We start from the raw sequence: 27,299 nt of genomic DNA, 5'->3' as shown, positions 1-27,299 counted from the left end.
ACATTGAATATATTTTAACACATTTTAATATTAGTTTTTAATTGATCTTATTTTTATTTCTTATACCCATAGTAAAATGAGTGGTGCAAGCAAGAAAAAAACTCGTCAATATTCAGAGGAATATTTAAAATTTGGGTTCATACCCGCTGTTCACGATGAGCGGATTCCTTTTTGTCTTTTATGCCAGCAATGCTTGACCAACGAATCAATGAAACGAGGTCGTCTTGAGGCGCATTTGAAGGCGAAACATAGTGCTCATATTAATTCAGATTTGAGTTACTTTAAAACTTTAAAGAAAATTTTTGAAAAAAGAACATTAAAGTCTCTATTTACTGCTCATACTTCAACTAATAATCATGTTCTTGAGGCTAGTTATCAAATTTCTTTATTCATCGCTAAAACTGGAGAAAATCACACTATCGGAGAGAATTTAATAAAACCGTCAATATCAGCATTTCTTAAAACGGTTCTTGAAAAAGATGACAAATATATAAAAGCTATGCCACTCAATGATAATACTGTTAGCAGAAGAATAGATGAAATGAGTGAGGATATTGAAAAACAACTTATTGAAAAGCTGAAAACAAGAAAATTCTCCTTGCAAATGGATGAATCAACTTTGAGAGACAGTGAGGCAGTATTGATAATTTACGTAAGATATATTGATAAAGGACATTTTGCTGAAGAAATGTTGTTCTGTAAAAGATTAGAAAGCACCACTACCTCCAAAGATATATATAATAAGCTAAAAAACTACTTAGATGTCAATGATATACCAATGAAAAATATAACACCTTGTGCTGCAGATGGTGCTCCCAATATGATGGGCAAGAAAAATGGCTGCTTAATATTGATGAAAGATGCGAATCCAGAAATGATTCTTGTGCATTGTGTTATTCATAGGGAAAACTTGGTAGCTAAAAACATCTCGCCTGTTCTGAATGAAGTATTACATACAGTAATAAAGTGTGTTAATGCTATTAAAGCTAGTGCCAAATGTGAGCGTCCTTTCAAGCTATTTTGTGAAGAATAAAATGAAGACCACGTGAGACTTTTACTTCATACTGAAGTAAGATGGCTATCTAAAGGAAACTGTTTGAAAAGATTTATGGAACTGTTTGATACTCTTAGTGATTTTTTAAGCGACAAACTGAAATGAAGTATCTGTTAACAATAGATGGTAAAGCATTTGTGAGTTATTTAGCTGATATCTTTGAAAAACTAAATATATTAAATAAGCAACTTCAAGGAACAAATAAAACTCTTGGCGATGCAAAAGCAAAGATATTTCGTTTCATTACCAATATTGAGTTATGTCAGAAACATATTAACAACAAAAACTTTAAACAGTTTCATTGGCTCCAAAAATGTGAAGTAACTGATACCACTTTACTTGTTATTGTCAATCATTTGAATATTCTATCGGCTGATTTAAAAGAAAGATTTTCTGATTTAAAACAAATTGATTTCCCAACATGGATGATGCAGCCAATGTTAGTGGATTTGTCTGATATATCAAATATGCAGTATCAAGAAGAACTCGCAGAATTGCAAAATGATGAGTCAGTTAAAGTTTTATTTAATATCAAAGGAGCGATGGCATGGCTTTGTGAGGAAACAGAAATCAAATACCCAAATTCAACCAAATGTGCAAGAAAACTATTGCTACCATTTCCATCTTCATTTTTAGCTGAATGTGGATTTAGTGCTGTAAATGATTTACTGGTAAAAAAAAGAAATCGGCTGGATATAACACAACGTGGAGACTTGAGACTAAAGCTAACCAAATTGGAACCTAATATAAAATCTCTGTGCAGCAAGCATCAAGCGCAAGGATCACACTAAATTAAAATAATAAATTAATATAGAAAAATCTGTATTAAAATTATTTGGAATTTAAATTTGTTTTTCATTATATGTTTTGAAATTTTACTTACTGTGTTTTGTTAACAATTTCATAGTGATTTCTTCCTAGAACCTATCATTTATGTTTATTAAGTGAACAAATCAATTTTTTAATGTTAAAAATTATGTATGTTACATGGGGGGGGAATAAAAATTTTAGAAAGGTTAAGGTGGGGCATGGCACAAAAAAGGTTGGGAAAACACTGCTCTAGTACTTTCAGCCTTTTGTATAGTGCATTTTCACCAATGAAATAAAAGTTGCATGGGCCATCTGTAAACTTAATTCTCGTCTTTTGAATACTCCTCTCGGAACCTGGAATTTCCTGATCCCCTTTGGTCCTGTGAAGAGAAGCTGAGAGAAGTGTTTTTTAGCCAGAAGGGAGGCTCCAATAAACCTAATAATCAAAATAAAAAAAAAAAAATAAAATAAATAAAAGAAGTTGGTTTTACTTCTCATTTGCATAATTGAACAACTTTCTTTGACTTGTCATTTACTTTTCTGAAGTTCTTGTTTAATAAAAAAAAATCAAATGCTTTTTTCTACTGTTTCATATTCATTTTGAAATATCCCCTAATTTTTGTGAGCAGTATATATCAAGAGGGAAAAAAGCATTAGCCAAATCTGCCACAAAATGGTATGTTCCCAACTCATCGCTTAACTGATACACCAGGTTAGCTATTGAGGGTACAGCAACATGCAAAGGGAGAACAACTTTATTAAGTTCCCTGTAATCCACTGTCATTCATCAGGTTCCACCTGGCTTGTGCACAGACAACACAGGAATTATAAGGGCTGTATGCTGGCTGGATGATCCCCACCTTTTCTAGCTTGAGGATTGTCCCAGTGATTTCTCCATAGCCACCTGGCAGGCTGTTTTGTGCTAGTTACATGTCAGGAAACAGGCAAGTGGAAGGGGGAATGTGCTGTATGTCCCTGCAACATTGCCTTCATAACCCGGACGCACAGGCGGAACTCCTTGGCTATAGTTTCCAACCACAATCCTTATAAGACATCTACTCCCAAAACATATTCAGGAATAGAAAATACATATACCTTATATGGCTTAGGAAGCAGTCTTCCTATCCCCAATGAAATAGTTATTGGCTTCACTTGAACAGTATGGCCACCATAACCATCAATGCCACTAAGGTCCCAGCAAACTGTTCTAGGTTCCCATAAAGAAGGGAACATTCTGGCCTGACCAGGCGGTGACGCAGTGGATAGAGCATCAGACTGGGATGCGGAGGACCCAGGTTCGAGACCTCGAGGTCGCCAGCTTGAGTGCGGGCTCATCTGGTTTGAGCAAAGCTCACCAGCTTGGACCCAAGGTCGCTGGCTCGAGCAAGGGGTTACTCAGTCTGCTGAACGCCCGTGGTCAAGGCACATATGAGAAAGCAATCAATGAACAACTAAGGTATTGCAATGAAAAACTGATTGATGCTTCTCATCTCTCTCTGTTCCTGTCTGTCTGTCCCTAACTATCCCTCTCTCTGACTCTGTAAAAAAAAAAGGGGGGGGGGAACATTCTGCACCTGTATCCACCAAGGTCAGTACCCATTGTACATTGGAAGGGGACCAGTGGATAGCCAGTTCCACATGGGGCCTCCGGTCTCTGCTTGTCTGTTAGATGGGTCCCTTGGCCTTCTCCCTATTCAAACTGGAACAGCGGGTCTTGGGGGTCCTCTTCTCCTTCAGTGGTCTCTATTATATAATCTTGTAACCGAGCTGCCCACACACCAACTGCCTTTTTTTTTTTTTTCAGAGACAGAGTGAGTCAGAGAGAGGAATAGAAAGGGAAAGACAGACAGGAATGGAGAGATGAGAAGCATCAATCATTAGTTTTTCGTTACGCATTGCGAAACCTTAGTTGTTCATTGATTGCTTTCTCATATGTGTCTTGACTGCAGGCCTTCAGCAGACCAAGTAATCCCTTGCTTGAGCCAGAGACCTTGGGTCCAAGCTGGTGAGCTTTTGCTCAAACCAGATGAGCCCGCGCTCAAGCTGGCGACCTCGGGATCTCGAACCTGGGTCCTTGGCATCCCAGTCCGATGCTCTATCCACTGCGCCACCGCCTGGTCAGGCCCAACTGCTTTATTGGTAGCTGCTGGGGCCATTCATCTCAGCTGCTGGAAACTCTGTCCTGGCTTAAGCTGCTGCCAAAGCTCGAAAAGAATCTTATTAGTCTTGCCATCCAATTTGTCCCTATCTGCCCCGGCCACAATCAAATTTACCAACATCTGTGTTTCAGTAACTTTCAAAAGCCCATTCCCCTTGCTAGTTGGGGGGCAGCAAAAGCAGCAGGCCTCACAGCCTTGTGATTCCATGCTGTCTCCACCTCCCCTAATCTGCTACCATCTGTGTAATCGCGTTGATGGGCTGTCCCACATAGGTGCCCAGGATAGCCACTAGTGACCCAAAAAGGGCTGATGGGGTGCTGCAGAGGATAAGATACCTCGTTCTGGCCATAAACACTTCCTCATCTGGCCCACAGGACCCCAAGTTGAAAGAAACATTCTTCATACCTAGTTCCCAAAGCACCTGGGGCAGTTCACTATAGCACAGCCACCAACTCACTGCTCCAGGTATGTCTCCAGCCTTCTGCCAGACTACATGAATGGCAGCCATCACCCATTCTAATAGGGTATGGTCTCCTGGGTTGCCATGGCAGTTCTGAAGACTCTGCCTTAAGGAGGAGTGTGTGGTAATGGCGGCCAATTTCTCATCTCTGTTCCAGAGAGCATGATGCCATCTAGCCCCATATCCCAAAATCTCAGTATCCAGGCTACCAGTGCTCCATGGGTTTCTGTCTGAATTGTGTCCCCAAATCCAACAGCCCTGCCTGGGTGTAGGGCTGGACCACAATGTGCTCCACTATTTGTGGAGGAGGCTGTGGTTGCCCCTAAGGGACTCTTTGCTGCTGAGTCTTTACCTTTTGGCAACCACTGGCTGGGCTCTGAGTCTGTGGATGGTAGTTTCAGGCCAAACCTCCCCCTCAGAAATGGAGGAGTTAGAAACGCCTGCTCCTGCCAACTGAGAGGCGCTCCGCTGGCAGGAATGCAGCTCCATCTCCATGCCTGCTTTGGGTCCTGTGCCTGCCAGCTCTTGGCTTGAAGCTTGAGCTCTTGAACCCACAGTTGTTTCTCCAACAGTTGTCGCTGCCAACCTTCAGCTTCCAGGGCAAACCGTACCTCACGAACCCACAATTTCTTCTCCAGAGAATGGTCCTGTTCCAGGCACCGTTGTGTTCAGCCTGCATCTCACACTGCAGCTCTCGAACCTAGTTGGCCTTCCTCTCCAGCGCCTGCTCCAGTTCATGCTGTCACTGGTTCTCAACCTGAAGTTCTTGGATCTGCAGCTCTTTCTCCAGTGATCATTCCAGCTCTTCCCATTGCTGCTCAGTCTGCAGCTCAGGCTGGAGCTCTCAACCTTAAGCAGCCTCTCACACAGAGCTCTCTGTTTCCTCTTGCAGGGCTATAAAAAACACCCAGCCCATGGCTCCCAAAAGGATGGTCACAAGGACCCATACACTGAAGAATAATCACTCCTCTACCCCACCATTCAAGGGTGTCAGCTGCTCCATACTGATCCACTCTGAATCCTGCCTACCAGACGTAATGCTGGTGGTTAAGGCCAGGCAGGTTCCCACTGAATTTGGGTTGATGGTAGAAGTACTCTGGAGCCAGAAAGCGTCAGGCCATACCCGTTTATTGGAGGCTAACAGAGAAAGGCAAGCAAATTGAAGGGCAATGGAACAGGGAAAATCGCACCACATGGGTGTGGGAGAGCAATCTGGGAGAATCAACTTCAAGGGAAAGCGCCCAACAGCCTTAACAGACCATACACACGTGGCGCTGCCCCGCACCTTGCACCAATCTGGCAAAGTGCTTGCAGCCGGTAAACCTGCAAGGAAGACTAACATAGCTGTTTTCCCCACATCAAGAAAGACAATCTGATGAGACTGTGACTAATATCCCTGTTCTTTTCAAGTTCTGAATTCCTTTTAGCTATTTCACAGACTTTTAATAATTCTCCTTCTTAATTTAAGTTAGCCAAAACTGCTCTGCTGTTTGCAAGAGACAAATGGATATAGTGACTAAATAGAACTCTGAACTACTCACTCTACCGCATAGCGTAATATGTAACTCAGCTTTAAAAACTACAGTAGTGGCCTTTCAGCCAAAATTGCCAGCTTCTAATATTTCACTTAAATGACTAATACAAGAGGAAAGATTTGATCCAGTATACTTTGAAAACATGCAATGATTTCTTTAGTATTTTACCAACTACAAAGGAGGCACTTCAGACATGAGAAAAATGGTACTTTCAACAAGAAATGCCCCACAATTTAAATTTTTCCCCTTTTCAAAAAAAATTTTTTTCAGCCTGACCTGGGGTGGTGCAGTGGATAAAACATTGACCTGGAATGTTAAGGTCGCCAGTTCAAAACCCCAGGCTTCGTGATCATGACACATATGAGAAGCAACTACTTGGAGTTACTTTACATTCCTCCCTCCCCCCTTTCTCTCTCTCCTTTCTCTCAAATCAATAAATAAAATTAAAAAAAAAATTTTTCTGACCAGGTTAATGGACATTCATATTTGAGGCCTGCTGTGTGGAGGGGAGGGCTCAACAAAGTAACAGTGGCACCTGCCAGCACTTTAGTCCTGAAGAGAGCTGCCCCTCCAACCCTTTCCCTTAAGTCAGACAATTCCAGTTCTCCCCGTATATTCCTGGTGCTCTTGGAGCTGCTGTCCCTTCTCTGCAGCTTATGTGAGTGTTTGTGAGTCTGTACTCAGGCCCTTTAAGACACCTGGGTCTACAGAAGCCCTATATCTAATCTGACTGAGTCCTGATTTTCACAGCCAGATGTTATAGGGATTTCTCTTCCCAATACTGGTGGTCCAGGCTGGGGAGCCTGGTGTGGCACTGGGACCCCTTGCTCCTCAGGGGGCACCTCTGTAGCTGAGACACCTTTCTTTTCCTGAACTGCCACAACATGGGTATATCTCCTCCCTTTCCAGTCTACATGTGACTACTTCACATACTTTGTAAAAATTGTTCTGTTCTGCTAATCTTCAGATAGTTCACACAAGGGTGGTTGTTTTACAATTTAGTTTTAATTTTCACAGGACGGCATGACCAGGTGGTGGCGCAGTGGATAGAGCGTCAGACTGGGACGCAGAGGACCCAGGTTCAAAACCCCGAGGACGCTGGCTTGAGCATGGGCTCATCTGGTTTGAGCAAAGCTCACCAGCTTGAGCCCAAGGTCGCTGGCTTGAGCAAGGGGTCACTCAGTCTGCTGAGCCCCCTGGTCAAGGTACATATGAGAAAGCAATCAATGAACAACTAAGGAACCGCAACGAAGAATTGATGCTTCTCATCTCTCGCCCTGTCTGTCTGTCTGTCCCTATTTGTCCTCTCCGTCTCTGTCACACACACACAAAAAAAGGAAAAAATTTTTTTCACAGGAGGTGGCAAGCACAGCATTTACCCACTCCACCATCCTGACTGGAAGTCTATTGTACCACAATTTTATTATAGTGGAACTGAAAGAGTCTACTATGATGAATCACACACTGCACACAAGGCAAGATTCTAAAGAGTTAACATGCAATTTAAGTGCATTAAACACTCTAAGAACAAAATTATCTACCTGAAATGTTCAAAGGAAAACAATCAGAAAAGAAGCAACCTGCATAAGAATACACTTGGGTTCACATGTAACTCCACCTTTTCCATTCAGAGATGCATACATTTTAAGAACCAACAAAAGAAAAAATAGCTACTGGATACTTAGCTCATAAATTCCTGGAATAATGGGTTAGCTCTTAAACACTTCTAAATTCATTCTATGAAGCTGATAATATCCTGACACCAAAAACCAGAGACAAAATAAATTTCAGAATACTGTAATTATGAATATATATAGATTCAAAAATCCTAAAAAAACCCTAACAAAATACAAATAAATAAATAAAAATAATATCAGCAAACATCTAAAAGGATTATATGCCATGAACAAATAGGATTTATCCCACAAATAGGACTTTGGTAACATCCAAAAATCAACCAATATAACACATCATAAATAAAGTACAAAAAACAAAAACCCTAATTCTCTTAATGGGCATAAAAAAGAGTATTTGACAAAATGCAGTGCCTTTTCATGATAAAATACTGAGTAAACTAGTAATAAGAGAAATATACTTGCCCTGGCTGGATAGCTCATTTGGTTAGAGTGTCATTCGAAAACGCCAAGGTTGTGGGTTCAATCCCCAGTCAACGCACATACAAGAATTAATCAAAGAATGCATAAATAAGTGGAACAACAAATCAATGTTTCTTTCTCCCTCAAATCAATAAATTTTAAAAATTAAAAGAGATACTTAATAGTGAAACTGAATGTTTTCTCAATAAGATCAGAAAAAAAAAGGAAGCCACTTCTATTCAACATTGTACTGGTGCGTCGATGAGGGCACTTAGGCAAGAAAAAGAAATAAAAGCAATTAGAATGAAAAGGAAGAACTAAAACTATCATAGGTGTAGGAAATATAATCTTATATACAGGAAATCCTATAAAATCCAAATACATAAAAAAAATCTACGAGCCTGACCAGGCATTGGCATTATGGATAGAGCATCAACCTGGGACACAGAGGACCCAGGTGGAAAACCTGAAGTCGCTGGCTTGAGCGTGGGATCACCAGTCTGAGGGTGGGATCACATTTATGACCTCATGGTCGCTGGCTTGAGCAAAGGGTCACTGGCTTGGCTGGCACAATCCCCCTCCATCAAAGCACATGTAAGAAAGCAATCAATGAATAACTAAGGTGTCACAACTATGAGTTAATGCTTCTCATCTCTCTTCCTTTCTGTCTCATTCTCAAAAAATGACAACAGCAACAAAAAAACCTATGAGAACTAATGAAATTACAACAAGGTAAAATATAAGAACAATATACAAAGATTTAATTATTTCCATACTCTAGTAATAAACACCCCCAAAATAAAAATTTTAAAATAATTCCCTTTACAAATAGCATCGAAAATAAAAATATTTAGGAACAGCCTTCCAAGGCTGTGGTCCAGTGGATAGACCATTGGACTGGGGTGTGGAGGATTTAGGTTCGAAACCTCAAGGTTGCTGGCTTGAGGGAAAGCTCATCTGGCTTGAGCGGGGGCTCCCCAGCTTGAGCATGGGGTTGCTGGCTTGAGCGTGGTATCATAGACATGACCCCCTGGTCACTGGCTTTGAGCCCAAAGGTTGCTGGCTTGAAGCCCAAAGTCATCAGCTTGAGCCTAAGGTCGCTGGCTTGAGCAAGGAGTCATTTGCTCTGCTGTAGCCTCCCCCCCCCCCAGTCAAGACACATATAAGAAAGCAATCAATTAACAACTAAGGAGCCACAACGAAGAACTGATGCTTCTCATTTCTCCCTTCCTGTCTGTCTCTCTCTGTCTGTGTCTCACACACACACACACACACACACACACACACACACACACACACACACCCCCCACAAAAGAAAAAGAAGAAGAAAAGCTGGGAACCCAGGCAAGCATAAAAATCTTGAAAAAGATGACTCAGTCCCGATTTCAAAATTGCTACAGAGCTACAGTACCCAAGACACTGGTGGTACTCACATAAGAACAGACATGTGAATCAACAGAGTTAACTAAATTAGCAAAAGGCAGACAATCTGTTTAGAGAATGAGAAAGGCTGGATGGCAATGTTTCTGGTCCAGGAGAATATCAGGGTGATGATTAATAATACTAGAAGGCCTACCTTTAACATTTATAGAATGTCTATCCTGTGTAAGAGATCATGTTAGGGATTTAGACATGAACAAGATGTATGTAATGTCTCAAGTGGTTCACGTCCTACAAGGGCACAACAGGTATGTATAAACCAAATAAAATATAAATTGGTAGCTACTCTATCTACCAAGAGTTAAATACAGCACCATAGAAGTGCAAAGTAATTTAATTTTGTATTGGGACAAAGGAAACATTGGGCATTATCATCAATTGACTTCTGAGTTGGACCTTAAATATAGTTAGTAATTTACAAGAGCAAAAAGGGGTAAGAGTGGGACCCAGTGGCCTTAGGAGGTTTCTGGGGATTATGAAGGGTTTATTAACGGCAAGGAATTATTAAGAGAAGAAAAAGCCCTGGCCGGATAGCTCAGTTGTTAAAGCATTGTCTCAAAGTGCAGAGGCTGCTGGTTTAACCCTGGTCAGGAAACACACAGGAACACATCCATGTTCCTATTTCTGTCTCTGTCTCTTGCTCTCTCTCTAAACATCAATAAATATATATATATAAAAAAAAACTTAAAAAAAAAGCAGAGGAAATAGCATTTGGAGAAAAAAAACTTAAGAGATTAGTAGAAACTTAACAGGAAATTAGGTTGGGGCTAGACTGTAAGGATTCTTAAAATGCCCTATCCTACAGGCAATGGAGAGCCAGAAAGGTATGAAAGAATGAATCAGCTTCCAGCTACAGACAGAATGAGGTGTGTAGAGTGAGGAGAGGTTGAATTACATCTGGTGAAACACAGAGAAATCCTAGTTATTTGGCCAGTTCTGGGGAACCACTAAAGAGTTTTTGAGGAGCTGATTTAGTAAAAATGCCATTCAAGATAAGATTCAGAAAACAAGACAATTAAACCAGGACTGCAGAGATACAGTAGAACTATTAATAGGAGAGTCATTCAAATAGAGAACAGAGAAATCACAGTAAGGGTTGATTTCAAGGATCGATAATGTGAAATAACAAAGAAGTTAAGAACCAACATTTAATAAAAACATACAGACCTGGTTAGACAAAAGTCATAATGCACTGGCTGGTTGGCTCAGCGGTAGAGCATCTGCCCGGTGTGCCTAAGTCCTGGGTTTGATTCCCAGTCAGAGCACACAGGAAAAGAGACCATCTGCTTTTCCACCCCTCCACCTCCCTTCTCTTCTCCTCTCACAGCCATGGCTCAAATGGTTCACCAAGTTGGCTGAGGATGGCTCCATCGCCTCACGGCAGGTGCTAAAGTAGCTCAGCTTCTGAGCAATGGAGCAGCAGCCCGATGGGCAACGCATCGCCTGGTACGGGGGTTGCTGGGTGGATCCCAGTTGGGGCGCATGCGGGAGTCTGTCTTTCTGCCTCCCCGTCTCTCACTTGAAAAAAAAATAAAGAAAGTCATCATGAGAGGTCACCACAACAATGAAAACAAAACTTCTGGGAGGAAAGTGGAAAGGTGAAAGAGAACCATTCATTCAAGGATACTGTTCAAATAAAAGGTAAAAATGAGAAAGGAAGGATATCAGTGTTAATTGAAAAACTGTTTGATAAGGAGAAGTATGGAAACAAGCTCCCTCAGGAAGCTTAAAGGACCTGGATCCAGAGAAGTGGAATGGCTCATCAGAGAAGAGTATGAGGGAAAGATACAGAAAGGAATTGGAAGCTTGTTTCCTAATTTTGCTTTGGTGGAGGAAAACTTTTTCCTTTTTCCCATTCTCAACATAGAGACCCGACAGTCACAGATCTTGACAAGGCCTACATTACTCCCATGCACCTGTGCATTAAGTAGCTAGCAGAAGATATTTTTTTCTGGCTGCTTCTAAGCTAATCAATAATACACTTTGAGTTAAAACAACAAAGGATAAATTTGTCAATTGTAACAAGAGTTCCACCTGGAATTTTGATTAATAGTATTTATATATATTAATATATAAAAATTCAAGACATTCACAAGAAAAATTGTTAACATTTGATGTAAAAGCTTTAACATGTTAAACTAGATTAATCCAGAATATAGCATCTTCCCAAATCAAACAACTGTTTCTGCACTAAAAACTAAGAAAAGAAATAATTGCATAATATTACTGCAATTACGTATACTTGAAATAACCCTTCAAATATAATTTATGCCAACTAAATGTACCTAATAGCATTTACTCACATATTTCATGGCAATATTTTAAAAAATACTAAACCAAAAAACCCCCATATTTCCCAAATAAAAGATATTGCATCATTATTTGTTCATTTGACAAGTACTTACTGAGTATCTACTACACGTTGTGCACTGTTTTATGGGCATGGGAAACAGGTTTCCTACAAGTGTAAGTAGCTTTTTCTAGGACAATGTTATAGACTTACAACTTAATTCCTTATCAAAATTTATCTCAACATTCCAATTTATTTTGACTTTCATCCCATTTATTTAGCTAATCTCTAGCAATGCTTCCTCCTGGAAAGCATGACTAACCCTGACTGAGCAAAAGAAAACTCCATTTTTAAATAGTTACCAAGCCCTACATCCTTGGAGTTTCCATCTTCCTCCTAATCAACCCATGTTTGCTGCAGCCCTCACATTCCAGAACCTATCACCACCACTTTCTGCACAGAAAGCATTCTAAATGACTAAACACATTATCAGTGGGTGCTTCTTTATTTTAAAAATCAAAAGGGCTCCAGCTTAGAAAACTTTTCTTCTGAAGTCTGGTCTCACTGTCCCAAAATGACGCATGTGGGAAAAAACAGACCTCTAAAATTTTGAGGAATTGCTGGAATTTTTTTTTCTTTTGTCAAATTCAGCAGGAGTTATGTATTAAAATTAAACATCACTTTCTACACTTCACCAATGTCCTTTTTCCTTATCAGTAACACTCAAAGGGAGAAGCACAGGAAAATCCAGCTCTAAGAGTAACAAAAACAAAGTAGCTTTCATACAACCATACACTACTCATGTATTCATGGTAAGAACAGTCCATTAAGAAGCATCAAGCCTGACCAGGCAGTGGTGCAGTGGATAGAGCGTCGGACTGGGATGCGGAAGACCCAGGTTCGAGACCCCGAGCTCACCAGCTTGAGTGCGGGCTCATCTGGCTTGAGTAAAGCTCACCAGTTTGGACCCAAGGTTGCTGGCTCAAGCAAGGGGTCATTCGGTCTGCTGAAGGCCCACGGTCAAGGCACATATGAGAAAGCAATCAGCCTGACCTGTGGTGGCGCTGTGGATAAAAGCGTCGACCTAGAATACTGAGGTCGCCGGTTGAAAACCCTGGGCTTGCCCAGTCAAGGCACATATGGGAGTTGAAGCTTCCTGCTCCTCCCCTCCTCTTCTCTCTCTCCCCCCCCCCCAAAAAAATGAATAAATAAATAAAAATAATTAAAAAAAAAAGAAAGCAATCAATGAACAACTAAGGTATTGCAATGAAAAACTAATTATTGATGCCTCTCATTTCTCTCTGTTCTGTCTGTCCCTATCTATCCCTCTCTCCGACTCTCTGTCTCTGTAAAAAAAAGAAGCATCAAGATATTGCCTTAAAAAGACATCTGAAGATGTTTCATGCTTTATATGGATCTGGCAAATGCCCAGAGGACCAAAAATGCTCTCACTTCCTGATGTGGATTATCTAGCTTTAAAAAACTAACAAAAAGCACATAAGTCCAGAAATATCATTAAATTATTTCAAACATTTGTCTTCCATCGTAACATCATTGTAGTTCTGGTCTATCATATAAAACAGATAACCTAGTGTCCTAAACATATATCTTAAAAAGTTTTAAATACATCTTTTTTCATCATTATCCTCAATCATGTAAATATATGCTATCATCTAAAACAGGCTAAGTGCTAACACAACTTTCTAGATGTAGTGGGGCTAGTCACAAATCTCTCACTTTCTTGGACTCATTTAAAAAAAGTTGAAACTAGTTTCCAGCCATGTTTATAAAGGTTTCATAGCTATTACGAAAATATATAGCTACCCATACTCCTAAAACAAAAGTCTGCTCATCTGACAGATTACTCTATCTCAAGATGGAATACACTAGCCTGACCAGGCGGTGGCGCAGTGGATAGAGTATTGGACTGGGATGTCGAGGACCCAGGTTCGAGACCCTGAGGTCACCAGCTTGAGCGCGGGTTCATCTGGTTTGAGCAAAAAGCTCACCAGCTTGGACCCAAGGTCGCTGGCTCGAGCAAGGGGTTACTCAGTCTGCTGAAGGCCCACAGTCAAGGCACATATGAGAAAGCAATCAATGAACAACTAAGGTGTTGCAAAGAGCAACGAAAAACTAATGATTGATGCTTCTCATCTCTCCATTCCTGTCTGTCTGTCCCTGTCTATCCCTCTCTCTGACTCTGTCTCTGAAAAAAAAAAAAAAGATGGAATACACTATACAGTATTTCCTAAAACATGCTTCACCATGACAAAATCTGCATTGTATTCCAAAGAAAGGACTATATTGATAGCATGCCATGAAAACTCAAGGGAATCAGTGTATTCTACTGTTAGCAATGACCCCAACCTATGATATTTTGGTCATTTTCCCACATACTCTGGGAATGAGAAAATTTGAAAGTAGTGAATAAAAGTTTTTTTTCTAAAAATTTCCTATTAGAATAACAGAGACATTCAACTCAAGCCTGAGGAATCAGGCTAAATTTTAACCTGTATTCATATGCTTAAAGCTTCTAAGATATCTTAAGAATAAATCTAAGGTAGAGAGATGGCATAACTCAAAGTGCCAAAGGTCCCTTTAATCACAGGCTTAGCACATGACATTTTTATCTGACTGCTTCTACATTTGTCTCTGTGAGCCCAGGACTGAGAGAACTACTATGAAAGAGGATGCACAACCACTTGGAGCCAGCAGGTCAAGCTAACCTTTGCTAAAGATTCTCTCAACATCATGTTCTAAGAATTTGAAAAGACCGACATCTCAACCTCAAATTTCACCTCTTCCCCACACTGTCCTTCAGTGATGAAGTGTAGTACACTAGCAATTACCATAAAAGTCCTGCCTGGACGTCCACCATCTTGGGATATGACTTGACCTACTTCCCAGCAACTTAAAGTTTAACTACACTATCAGTAAGTATGGAAGCACACTGGTCTTGTGATGAAGTCAGTCTGCTACTTTGGAAATGGTGAAGAAAAAACTTTACTCAAGATTTTATTAAATTTGCCTGACCAGGTGGTGGCACAGGGGATAGATAGAGCATCAGCCTGGGATGCTGAGGACCCAGATTTGAAACCCTAAGGTTGCCAGCTTGAGCACAGGCTCATCCAACTCAAGAGCAGGCTCACCACCTTGAGCATGGGGTATTGCCTTGAATATGGGTTCATAGATGTGATCCCATTGGTTGTAGCTTGAGCCCAAAGGTCGCTGGCTCAGCTGGAGCACTCCAGTCAAGGCACATATGAGAAAGCAATCAATGAACAACTAATAAGGTGCCACAACAAAGAATTGATGCTTCTCATCTCCCTTCCTTCCTGTCTGTCCCTATCTGTCCCTTTGTCTGTCTCTCTCGCTGAAAAAATAAAATAAATAATTTCCCTCACATTCTAGATTCCTAACTCCCTAGAATAGTAGACTCCCTCTCCAGGGGCAACAATTATTAATAAATTTGTTATTCTTTCAGAAATGTTTATATTTGCCTTCATATATAATTCCCACAACTTTCAGAAATAGGTGGTATTACTTTATAAATCAAGAAACTGAGCCTGAGGCCCTGGCCGGTTGGCTCAGCGGTAGAGCGTCGGCCTGGCATGCGGGGGACCCGGGTTTGATTCCCAGCCAGGGCACATAGGAGAAGCGCCCATTTGCTTCTCCTCCCCCACCCCCTCCTTCCTCTCTGTCTCTCTCTTCCCCTCCCGCAGCCAAGGCTCCATTGGAGCAAAGATGGCCCAGGCGCTGGGGATGGGTCCTTGGCCTCTGCCTCAGGCTCTAGAGTGGCTCTGGTTGCGGCAGAGCGACACCCCGGAGGGGCAGAGCATCGCCCCCTGGTGGGCAGAGCGTGGCCCCTGGTGGGCGCGCCGGGTGGATCCTGGTTGGGCGCATGCGGGAGTCTGTCTGACTGTCTCTCCCCGTTTCCAGCTTCAGAAAAAGTACAAAAAAAAAAAAAAAAAAAGAAACTGAGCCTGAAAGAGGTTGAATGATCAAGGCCATAGAGCCATGAAGGGACAAAGCTGGGATTGGAACATAGGTCCAACCATCCATGTGTACACACACACACACACACACACACACACACACACTTCTATATACTCGGAAAGCTCCAACAGAAACATTGGCACAAATAGTCAAAGTGTTGGTATATAAAAACTGAAACCCAAATGTCCATGAACGACTGATTCTATAAATTACATCATCTGTGTACTGTGAAATACTACGTAGCCATAAAAACTAAGGTTAAAAAACATAAGGTAGAGAGGCTCTGGCCAGTTACACAGTTAGCTCAGTTGGCTAGTGTCATCCTCATACACCAAAGTTAAGGGATTGATCCCCATCAGGGTACATACAAGAATCAACCAGTTAATGCATAAATAAGTGGAAAAACAAATCAGTGTTTCTCTCTCTCACTTTCTCTGTAAAATAAATAAATAAATAAATGAATGAATGAATGAATGAATAAATAAAGTAGATATCCAGATATGCCACAAGGAAAACCTCAAAGATAGCTTATTAGGTTAAAAATGTAATCACCAGAAATGGGTAATTATTGTTTACTGGGCATAGTTTCTGTTTAGGAAGATGAAAAGTTCTGAATATGGATGGTGGTAATGGTTACACAACAATGTGAGTGTACTTAATGCCACTGAATATACACTGAAAAATGATAAAGATGGTAAATTTTATGTTATACACATTTTATCACAAGTTTTAGAATCCTGGGGAAAAAAGCAATTGCATAACAGCATGACTTTGATTCCATTTTTAAAATTTATTTTTTTAAAGACTTTATTTATTCATTTTAGAGATGAGAGAGAGAGAGAGAGAGAGAGAGAGAGAGAGAGAGAAGAGGGGAGGAGCAGGAAGCATCAACTCCCATATGTGCCTTGACCAGGTAATCCCAGGGTTTTGAACCGGCGACCTCAGCATTCCAGGTCGACGCTTTATCCACTGCGCCACCACAGGTCAGGCTGATTCCATTTTTGTACAAAGAGAATGTATGGGTATATGTATTTTTCATAGATGTGTTTAGTCTGGATCTTACTTTGTCTGATCTGACTCTCAGACATCCTGGTAAGGCTCCATCCAGATTTCTAGGCATGCTAACACTGAGTCCTGTGTCTCCTGCCCTGTTTGTTGGCACCCAGTACCCTTTTCCTACCTCACACAGAACATACTATTCAGACACTGGTTTATCTAAGCAGCTATGTTAAATGTCACTGTAGATTCATCAAGCTCCAAAATATGTTCCAACGTGAAAAAATATGCAGGAAAATGCTCCTTCCTTGTCTCCAGTCAGCTCCAGTGTGGCAATGTCTGATGAGATCAAATAACAGAGATAAGATATATTAGCTTAAGGAGGGATAAAACTGCTGAAGAATGCACAATATGTGACAACAGGTAGTACAGCTCTTGCCTCTCAAGTATTTTATAAAAAATTTTTTCCATTGATTTGAGAGAAGAAGGGAGATAGAAAAGAGAGAGCAACAAAAAGAGAGCAAAAGAGAGAAGCAACAACTCACTATTTTTAGTTTAATTAAATTTTTTTTATAAACAGAGGGAGAGTCAGAGAAAGAGATAGAATGGGACAGACAGACTGGAAGGGAGAGAGAGATGACAAGCAGCAATTCTTTGTTGCGGCACCTTAGTTGTTTATTTTTTATTTATTTATTTATTTTTTTTTTTTTAGAGAGGAGAGAGAGAGAGACAGAGGGAGAGAGGGGGGAGGAGCTGTAAGCATCAACTCCCATATGTGCCTTGACCAGGCAAGCCCAGGGTTTCAAACCAGCGACCTCAGCATTTCCAGGTCGATGCTTTATCCACTGCGCCACCAGAGGTCAGGCACACCTTAGTTGTTTAATGATTGCTTTCTTCTATGTGCCTTGACTGGGGGGCTACAGCAGAGCAAGTGACCCCTTGCTCAAGCCAGCGACCTTGGGCTTCAAGTCAGCGACCTTTGGGCTCAAGTCAGCAACCATGGGGTCATGTCTATGATCCAACACTCAAGCCAGGGACCCCACGCTCAGGCTGGTGAGCCTGCGCTGCAGTCGGATGAGCCCGCACTCAAACCAGGAGGCTTGGAGTTTCAAACCTGGTTCCTCCACATCCTAGTCTGATGCCTATCTACTGCGCCACCGCCTGGTCAGGCTTAACTGATTGTTTAACTTGGCTGTTCCGTCTAGTTGTGTATTCATTGATTGCTTCTTTTTTTTTTCTTTTTCTTTTTTTTTATAGAGACAGAGAGAGAGAGAGTCAGAGAGAGGGATAGACAGGGACAGACAGGCAGGAACGGAGAGATGAGAAGCATCAATCAGTTTCGTTGCACATTGCGACACCTTAGTTGTTCATTGATTGCTTTCTCTTATGTACCTTGACCGCGGGCCTTCAGCAGACCAAGTAATCCCTTGCTTGAGCCAGTGACCTTGGGTCCAAGCTGGTGAGCTTTTGCTCAAACCAGATGAGCCCATGTTCAAGTTGGAGACCTCAGGGTCTCAAACCTGGGTCCTCGGCATCCCAGTCTGATGCTCTATCCACTGCACCACCACCTGGTCCGGCCATTTATTGCTTCTTGTACATGCCCTGACCAGGATTATGCAACCTCTGGCACACCAAGTTGATACTTTATCCACTGAGCCACCAGGCCAGGACTTCCACTCAAGTATCTTAAAATTAAGTTTTTGGAAGAAAACATAGCAACAGTTCAGCATATGATGCAGATGATATTCTTAAAACATAATTACAAGAAATATAACATTGACAAATGGTTTGAGATATTTTTCCATCTATTTAAGTGCAACCCTAGCTATAAACATGACTTCTACCGAGATTTATTTAAATGACTACCTGAAGAACAAATACGTTATTGAAAATAGGGATTCTCAGAGTAAAGCTCTGCTCTCCCAACACCGATCTGTAGCTGCTGAAGTTTCTCTGACATACAGTGGAGGGGCAGAAAGGAAAGCTCACTCATGGCACCCACACTTACCAAGAGAAAAAGCTATTCAGGAGATAGTTCAAGGGTTACCACAAAAGAAAGGAAAGGGATGTAAATGATTTACAAAGACAGTTAAGACAGCACAGTCCTGGTAGTTTTTTTCTAGACTTATAGGGAGGGCACAGAATAACCAGTACTGAAAGGTGTCTTTTCTACCACCAAATTTTCATTTGTTTTCTTAAAACTTAACAGTTCAGTTTCTTCACCATACAGACAGGAATAGAGCACTGAATTTTGTTTGTTTGCCTGTTTTAATATGGGATGCTTCACAAATTTGCACAGGTGGCATGCTAAACTTGTCTGTATCATTCCAATATCAGTGTATGTGATGCCAAAGCGAGCACAAGCACTCGGATTTTATGAAGATAATCACTGCCAAGACATTTATCATCTTCCTAACAATAGTGGCCATTGTATGAAAAGTCCATAGGGCAGCAAGTTGCTGTTTCCATAGTAGTTCTTTATGGCTTAGTTGTTAAGTACCACTAAAATTACCCCAAACTAGAAAGCACTCATTACAACAAGCATTCAGTATGTATTTTAAGACAAATTTCTGTATACATTCCTTTTTAAATATCTCTCATCATTTCAGATTGTCATTTAACAGTGGTTCTCAAAGAGCAGTCTGGTAACCTGAGGGGAATGCAGGGAGAGTCGCTAAGACCTTTTCAAGAGGTCTAGATTCCCAAACTTTTTACACAGGGGGCCAGTTCACTGTCCCTCAGACAGTTGGAGGGCCAGCACATACAGTGTTCCTCTCACTGACCACCAATGAAAGAGGTGCCCCTTCAGGAAGTGCGGCCGGGCCGAATAAATGGCCTCAGGGGGCCGTAGTTTAGGGACGCCTGATAGAAGATGAAAACTACTTTTCATAACAATGCTGTGAAGTTCCTAGGAAGCTGATGCAGCCATCTGCACTGAGTTAACAGCTACAAGGACAGTGCAAAAGCAATAGTAGGTACCAGTACTGTTGATCTCTTAGCACTGATCAAGCAGTGGTAGTACAACCATATTTGTCATGTATTTGTAGGAAAAAAAATGCCAATTTCTCTTTTAAGTGTTCTTGATGAAAATGGTAAAGCCACTCTAGAAAAAAATATCATACAACCTGCCAATTGTACTCTTAGACATTTATCCCAGAGAAAAGAAAACTTATGTTGATATAAAAACCTATCCACAAATGTTCACAGCTTTATTATCAATAGTCCCAAACTGGAAACAGCTGAAATGTTCTTCAACAGGTAGTTAAACTGTCATATGCCCATACCATGGAGTAGTATTTAGCAATGAAAAGGAATTATGATACATGAAGCAATCTGGATAAATCTCCAGGGAATTAAGGTAAATTAAAAAAAAGGGCAATCCCAAAAGGTTGTGTACTGTATGATTTCACTTATATAACACTTCTGAAATAACAATTTAGAAATGTTGAATAGATGTGTGGTTTCCACGTTTTCAGGAGAGGGAGAAGAAAACATAGATGAGAGTATGGGTATAAAATGGCAACATGAGAGATCACTGTGGTGACAGAACTGTTCTGTAACTTGACTGTGGTGGTAGATACACAACCTATACACTGTTATAAAATTACACACAACTACACAAACAGGGCAAAACTGGGGGAATCTTAATAAGACTGGTGGACTATATTACTATATCATGGCTGCAATAGTGTATTATAATTTTGCAAAATGTTATCATTGGGGAAACTGGGTAAAGGATACACTGGATCTCTGTACTACCTTTTATAACTGCATGTGAATCTATAGTCACATCAATAAATATTTCAATTAAACTTTTAGTGTTCACAATACCTAAAACATGAAAGCAACCAAAGTACTCATCAAAGGACAACTAAATGACTGGTAGTGCACACACTGGAATATTATTCAGTTCTAAAAAAGAAGGAAATGCTGACATATGCTAGAACATGGACGAACCCTGAGACATTATGCTAAGCGAAATAAGCCAGTCCCAAAGAGATAAATAATACATGATTCTACTTATAAGAAATAACTGGAATAGTTAAAATCAGAGACAGAAAATATACTATTCACAAAAATTAGGGGATATTTTGTAGCTTCATATTCATTTTGAAATATCCCCTAATTTTTGTGAGCAGTATACAATAGGGTTAGGAGGGGCTGTAGGAAGAGGGAATGGGGAGTTTTTTAATGTGTAAAGAGTTTCCAGTTCCGCAAGATGAAAAGATTCTGAAGACGGATGGTGGTGATGGTGGCACAGCAATATGAATGTACGTAATACCAAAAATAATAATAAAAGGTAAGGGATTGCTAATGTGAAGTTCAGGATGGAAAGGGGATGGGATCAAGGAGAGATACTAGATCATCGAGGGGTTCAAGGGTCTTAAAAGGAAACTTATATTCTTTACTTGTACAGTGGTACCCTGAGATACAAATTTAATTCATTCTGTAACCGAGCTTGTAAGTCAGTCAACTCATATATCAAACTGCTGATACTGGGCCCTGGCCGGTTGGCTCAGTGGTAGAGCGTCGGCCTGGTGTGCAGAAGTCCCAGGTTCGATTCCCGGCCAGGGCACACAGGAGAGGCGCCTATCTGCTTCTCCACCCCTCCCCCTCTCCTTCCTCTCTGTCTCTCTCTTCCCCTCCCGCAGCCGAGGCTCCACTGGAGCAAAGATGGCCCGGGCGCTGGGGATGGCTCCTTGGCCTCTGCCCTAGGCGCTAGAGTGGCTCTGGTCGCAACAGAGCGACGCCCGGAGGGGCAGAGCATCGCCCCCTGGTGGGCGTGCCGGGTGGATCCCGGTCGGGCGCATGCGAGAGTCTGTCTGACTGTCTCTCCCCGTTTCCGGCTTCAGAAAAAAATACAGAAGAAAAAAAAAACAAAAAAAACCCCTGCTGATACTGGACCCGTGCACCAACGCACCAACTAGTGGCAGCTTCTTGAATCATGACTCAAATCTCGGAAGTTCGCTCAGATATTGAACAAAAATATGAACCGAGTAGCAGCTTGTATCTTAAAAACCTCATACGTTGGTCTGTTTGTATGTCAAGGTATCACTGTACTGTATACCCATTGTATCATTATATACTACTCATAAACATTAGTAGGCATGGCCAACGTACAGCCTGCGTAATGAGTTTATGCGGCCCGTGATTAAATTTTTAATATTCTCCACTACTTTAAAATCTCAGCTGCTCAGAAGCGGAAGTGTCTTTGATTATTGGAAATTGAGGTATTTAAGAAGATAGTGATATGCGGAAAAGAATTCCGCGTGTGGCTAATCTAGGGTTAACTTCCAATAATTGGTAGAATGGATTTGCGATAATTATTTTTTAAATAAATTCCATTAAAAAGATTTACAACTTTGGTACTCGTCTATACTCGATATGAACTGTTTGATGTTTAGTGGCGCTGTGAAACCCACATTCTTTTAGGCGGAGTTTGCCAGTGTGCACCCAAGGTCAAACAATTTGTTACTTTTGTGGTAGAGTGTGCTGAATCAAGTGGCACTGTAGCACAGACAATAGCTTCAGTTGATAACTAAAAACGTGTCCAGGCTGTTTGTAAAAACGAAATAATTGTTTTATTTGCAATATAACCCCTTCAAGTTCATTCTATTAAATAAATATTGTTTTGATTGATTGTGATACAGTTTGGATAATTATATGGTATGTAATTATATTTTTATTAAAATAATATTGTATACTAAAATTTTTTCACTCACATTTATTCATAAACAAATTACATAATAAAATTGTTTACTTAAATGAATCATTTTTGTATTTAACATTTTTTAATTTTAATATTTCATGCAGCCCATGAAAAGTTTTCTTTCTAATCTGGCCCAGGGGCAAAAACTGTTGGCCACACCTGCATTAGAGGATAAGAGAACGTGCAGATACTCCAGTACTTTCAGCCTTTTGTATAGTGCATTTTCACTAAAGAAATAAAAGTTGGCTTTGCATCTTATTTGCATAATCAATTTTATTTGACTTGTTTGCTTTTCTGATGTTGTTTAATAAAAAAAATCAAATGCTTTTTTTATCACTTCATATTCATTTTGAAATATCCCCTAATGTGGGTGAGCAGTATATTGTATATATACTTTAAATTTTGTATCAGCTTAATATTCAATACATTTTTGTTGTTGTTGTTGTTGTTGTTACAGAAACAGGGAGGAACAGACAGACCGGAAGGGAGGGAGATGACAAGCATCAATTTTTGTTGCGGCATTTCAGTTGTTCGTTGATTGCTTTCTCATATGTGCTTTGATGGTGGTGGTGAGGGTACAGCAGAGTGAGAGACCCTTGCTCAAGCCAGAAACCTTGGGCTCCAAGCCAGCGACCCCGCTCACAAGCTGCTGACCCTGTGCTCAAGCCGGCTGAGTCCACACTCAAGCCAGCGACCTTGAAGTTTCGACCCTGGGTTCTACGCGTCCCAGTCCAACGCTCTATCCCTGTGATGGCGAACCTATGACATGCGTGTCAATACTGACACGTGTAGCCATTTTCGATGACACAAGGCCGCATGTGGCCGCATACCAGAGAAGTATGGGGCCGCATGCCGAGAAGGAGGTTTCATCCTCGACTCCTACACGGCCAGGTGCAATAGCTGAGGAGGATAAAACATTTGCTGTAGTGTAAATACTCTGTGCCGGAGGTCTGTAGGCCAAAACAACACAACTCCGCACAGAACATCTAGTGCTGGGACTTCCGGTAAGGCTGTTAGGGGATCTTTGACCTCACTTCTGGCCAGCGGAGCAGGGAGCAGCGGAATGCCTCGTGGGACGCATCTCTGGGGGCCCTGTGATCGCCATTATCAGCAACCACATAAGCACAGCAACCATTATCCAATCTACTGTTCTGAGGTGTCATGGATTTCTAATAGACCATCATTACTGAGATAAGTGAGAGGGAGGCTGGGAGAGGCGAGGGCCTGTGCTATGGGTGCGGTTTCCTGCCATTAGAAATAGTGGCAGCCATCTTAATTTACATAAGATGCAACTTGCAGAATTTCAAGACAGCATCTGGGCTCAGGTGTTTGTCGACTTGAGGTCAAAGCTTGAGAATATGGAAAAGTGCTGCTTGGAGAATCAAGAGGAGTGCCACTATGAACAAGAAATTTGGAGGGCCTAGAACCCATTACGAGACACTTTTAGCACCCTGAAAAACATAGCAATGGCTTTACTCACAATTTTTCCCTCTATGTACTTTTGTGAGACCTTATTCACAGCGTTAAATAATATCAAAACCAACAAAAGAAACAGACTGACAGATGAAGTTAGTAGCGCTTGCTTGGGCTTGAAAAGTACAAAATACCAACGTTCAATTGAAGCTTTAGCCAATGAAATTCAGCAACAAAAATGTCACTAATAGGCAGGTTAAAGGACTCCCCCCCCCCACTTAACTTAAATCACGGCACCCCACACAAGTTAAATAATTTCAAGACCAACAAAAGAAACCGACTGACAGATAAGCAGGTAAGTTAAATAATTAGTTTTTGGTTTATTAAATACAGTTATATATTACAATTATATATTTTTGTTATTTAAACTATAAATATCGCAAAATTATGGGTTTTTTCTCGAAGTGACTAACCACCCAAATTATGCTCGGTTTTTTGGCAAATTTTGACACACCAAGCTCAAAAGATTGCCCATCACTGCTCTATCCATTGCACCACCGCCTGGTCAGGCTTAATACACTTTTTTAAAAGAAAAAGTGTCCTTGGTAAAGCAGTACAAATTATGAATGTTATTAAATCTTGACCCTTGACCTTCTTTGTCACTTGTGATGAAAATGGAGGCATACACAAAGCACTTCTGCATACCAAGGTAAGCCAGTTGTCTAGAGGAAAAGCATGTGTGTGTGCCTCAATGATAAGATGAATTAAATGCTTTTTGCACTATACCATTTTTACTGGAAACAATAACAGACAAACAAATCAGGTCTTTAGCCTTGATTTGGCATACATTTCTTGAAACTGAAAAAAATGAATCTCACTTTGAGGAAAACAACTGATAATAGTTGTCTACCAATAATAAAAATCAAGCTTTCAACTGAAAACTAGAATGTTGGAAAACTTGTATTCACCACCTTTAGTTTAACAGCTTCTCAAGAGAAATCAAGTGATATTAACAAAAGTGACTTAGTGATATCCTATAATGAAATATGTCAGCATCTGGAAAATCTGCCTTAGCTAAGTGAATCATTATATTCCAAATGACAAACTCAAGATGTTACAATAGGTGAGAAGTCCCTTCAAACTGCAGGATAGACAAATTTTTTTCTTTTATTGAATTTATTGGGGTGACGCTGGTTAATAAAATTATACAGGTTTCAGCCCTGGCCGGTTGGCTCAGTGGTAGAGCATCGGCCTGGCGTGCAGAAGTCCCGGGTTCGATTCCCGGCCAGGGCACACAGTTGAAGCGCCCATCTGCTTCTCCGCCCCTCCCCCTCTCCTTCCTCTCTGTCTCTCTCTTCCCCTCGGCAGCCAAGGCTCCATTGGAGCAAAGATGGCCTGGGCGCTGGGGATGGCTCCTTGGCCTCTGCCCCAGGCGCTAGAGCGGCTCTGGTCGCGGCAGAGCGACGTCCGGAGGGGCAGAGCATCGCCCCCTGGTGGGCAGAGCGTCGCCCCCTGGTGGGCGTGCCGGGTGGATCCCGGTCGGGCGCACGCGGGAGTCTGTCTGACTGTCTCTCCCCATTTCTAGCTTCAGAAAAATACAAAAAAAAAAAAAAATATATATATATATATATATAATATATATATACACACACATACACATACAGGTTTCAGGTGCATAGTTCTATCACACATTATTTGCACACTATACTGTGTCCATCCTCCACCCCCAAGTGTAGTAGTACAGGTGAAAAGTTCTTTAATAAGGCTTCACAGCCAAACTAATCTTTAAGAAAACACCACTTACTTCGTTTGGGTGTAATAACAAAGAATGCCCACAATTATCTTAAAAAGCTAATAAAATACTCCTTTTTCCAACTACTTATCTGGGTATAACCAAGCCAGACATTTAACAGTTGCAAAATGTAAAAAAGAAATGCCACTCCTCTCACGAATTCTTTTGTTTAGGAAAACACTATTTTCGTAAAATTGTCACGGAGTTGCTGTTATCTAAATGAATTAAAAGTATTTTAAATGTCTGTTTTCATTTCTAACCCAGTAAAATACCTATATACAAACCATCCTAACTAACAGTTCTGTTTTAAAGTGAGTGCTAAGACCGCTGATTTGTATGACATTCCAACTGTTGGAATAACATTCACAAGCAATTCTAGTCGCTGAGTCCTGCGCCAGGCACGGAGCCAGGATCCGCGCACACAGCGAGCGCCCCGGACGCGCGCAGAGAAGCCAAGCCGCTGCAGCAAGTCCGAGGAGCGCGCACCCGCTGCAGAGCGCGCCTGCGGGAGGCGGAAGCGCGGTCGGAGGACGGCCGGTCCAGGACATCCCGCGAGGGGCTGACCCGCCGGAAGCAGCGAGGGTGGAAATGCCGGCGCACAGGCCGGCGACAAGGCCCGCGAGGCCGCCCGCTGCCGACGTGGCGGCCACTCAGCTGCGGGCGGTTGGGGCAGGGCCCTTACCTGTTGGTCATCCCTGCCGCCACGCCCAGCATCTTTCCGCCGCGGGACGTCGTCCTTCAGCCCCTTCTGCTCCCGGTGCCGCACCGCCGCCTCGTCTTCTCGCGGCTGCAGCCGGGTGTGGACCGGCTGGCCGCGGCAGGAAGGAGAGGCGGGCCAGGGGCGGAAAGACCGCCGCCTCCGCCTTCCCCCTCCCACTCCCCGGAGCCGGCAAATAGCGTGGCTGACCACGCGGGGGCGCGGAGCGAGGAGAAGGGAGGGCGTGGCGAAGCCGACGACCCAAAGCCCCCACCCCCTAGCCTGTCCCGCCTCCGCCCCCTGCGAGACCCGGCCCCGCCCCTGGCAGGCCCCGCCCCAGACCCTCCCCTTCCCTGAACCAGTACTTCACAACCAGCTTCCTCCACCCCGAAATGCCCCGCCCCTTTCGCCGGCTGGTTACAGCCTCAGCCCCGCCCTCGACACGCACAGAAGAGAAGGAACTGTGCGGCCGTGAACTGGGGGTTCCCCGGGAGCCCGAGTCTTAAGCCAGAGGGGTAACACGACTGGCCTCTGATGCCGCTCTTGGGTGACACCGTCACACGCCGGAGGCGAACGGAGCCGTACAGGGTCTCCTTCACCAAGACATCTCTGATTCTCCTTTGCTGATGGACCACGCGTCCGACGGAGGCGTTTGGACTCAAGGTGTGGGGGCCTCAGAGTTCCCCCGGGTCCGGTGAGGGGTCCTGAGGAGAGTCCATGACAAAGTGGGGACCTTATCTGTGTTGGGCAACGCTGAGGCTCTGTCTGTGCGGGAAGCCTGGCGCGTTCTGGGTTGCTCGCTAGGATTTTCACTGTGCTGATGACTATTGTGAATTAGGAAATGTAACTTT

General features: G+C 42.1%; 1 protein-coding gene across 2 annotated transcripts in view; it reads right to left on the bottom strand.

Annotated features, from left to right (window-relative positions):
- LIMS1 (LIM zinc finger domain containing 1) overlaps window positions 1-26,686 on the bottom strand; it is a 145,416-nt gene extending 118,730 nt beyond the window's left edge. The window contains exon 1 of one of the 2 annotated variants that reach the window (XM_066376878.1): window positions 26,434-26,686. Coding sequence is in view for 1 of the 2 variants with exons in the window: in XM_066376876.1 (XP_066232973.1) it covers window positions 26,434-26,465 (32 nt within the window). In the remaining variant the exon portion in view is untranslated. The remainder of the gene's footprint in view (window positions 1-26,433) is intronic. The other variant, XM_066376876.1, reaches the window with a different exon arrangement.
- Between the last annotated feature and the right edge of the window lie 613 nt (window positions 26,687-27,299).

This window comes from Saccopteryx leptura, chromosome 3 (assembly GCF_036850995.1).
Source record: "Saccopteryx leptura isolate mSacLep1 chromosome 3, mSacLep1_pri_phased_curated, whole genome shotgun sequence".
Taxonomy (NCBI): domain Eukaryota; kingdom Metazoa; phylum Chordata; class Mammalia; order Chiroptera; family Emballonuridae; genus Saccopteryx; species Saccopteryx leptura.
Note: the sequence above shows the minus strand (reverse complement) of the source record. Positions and strands in the feature narration are given on the sequence as shown.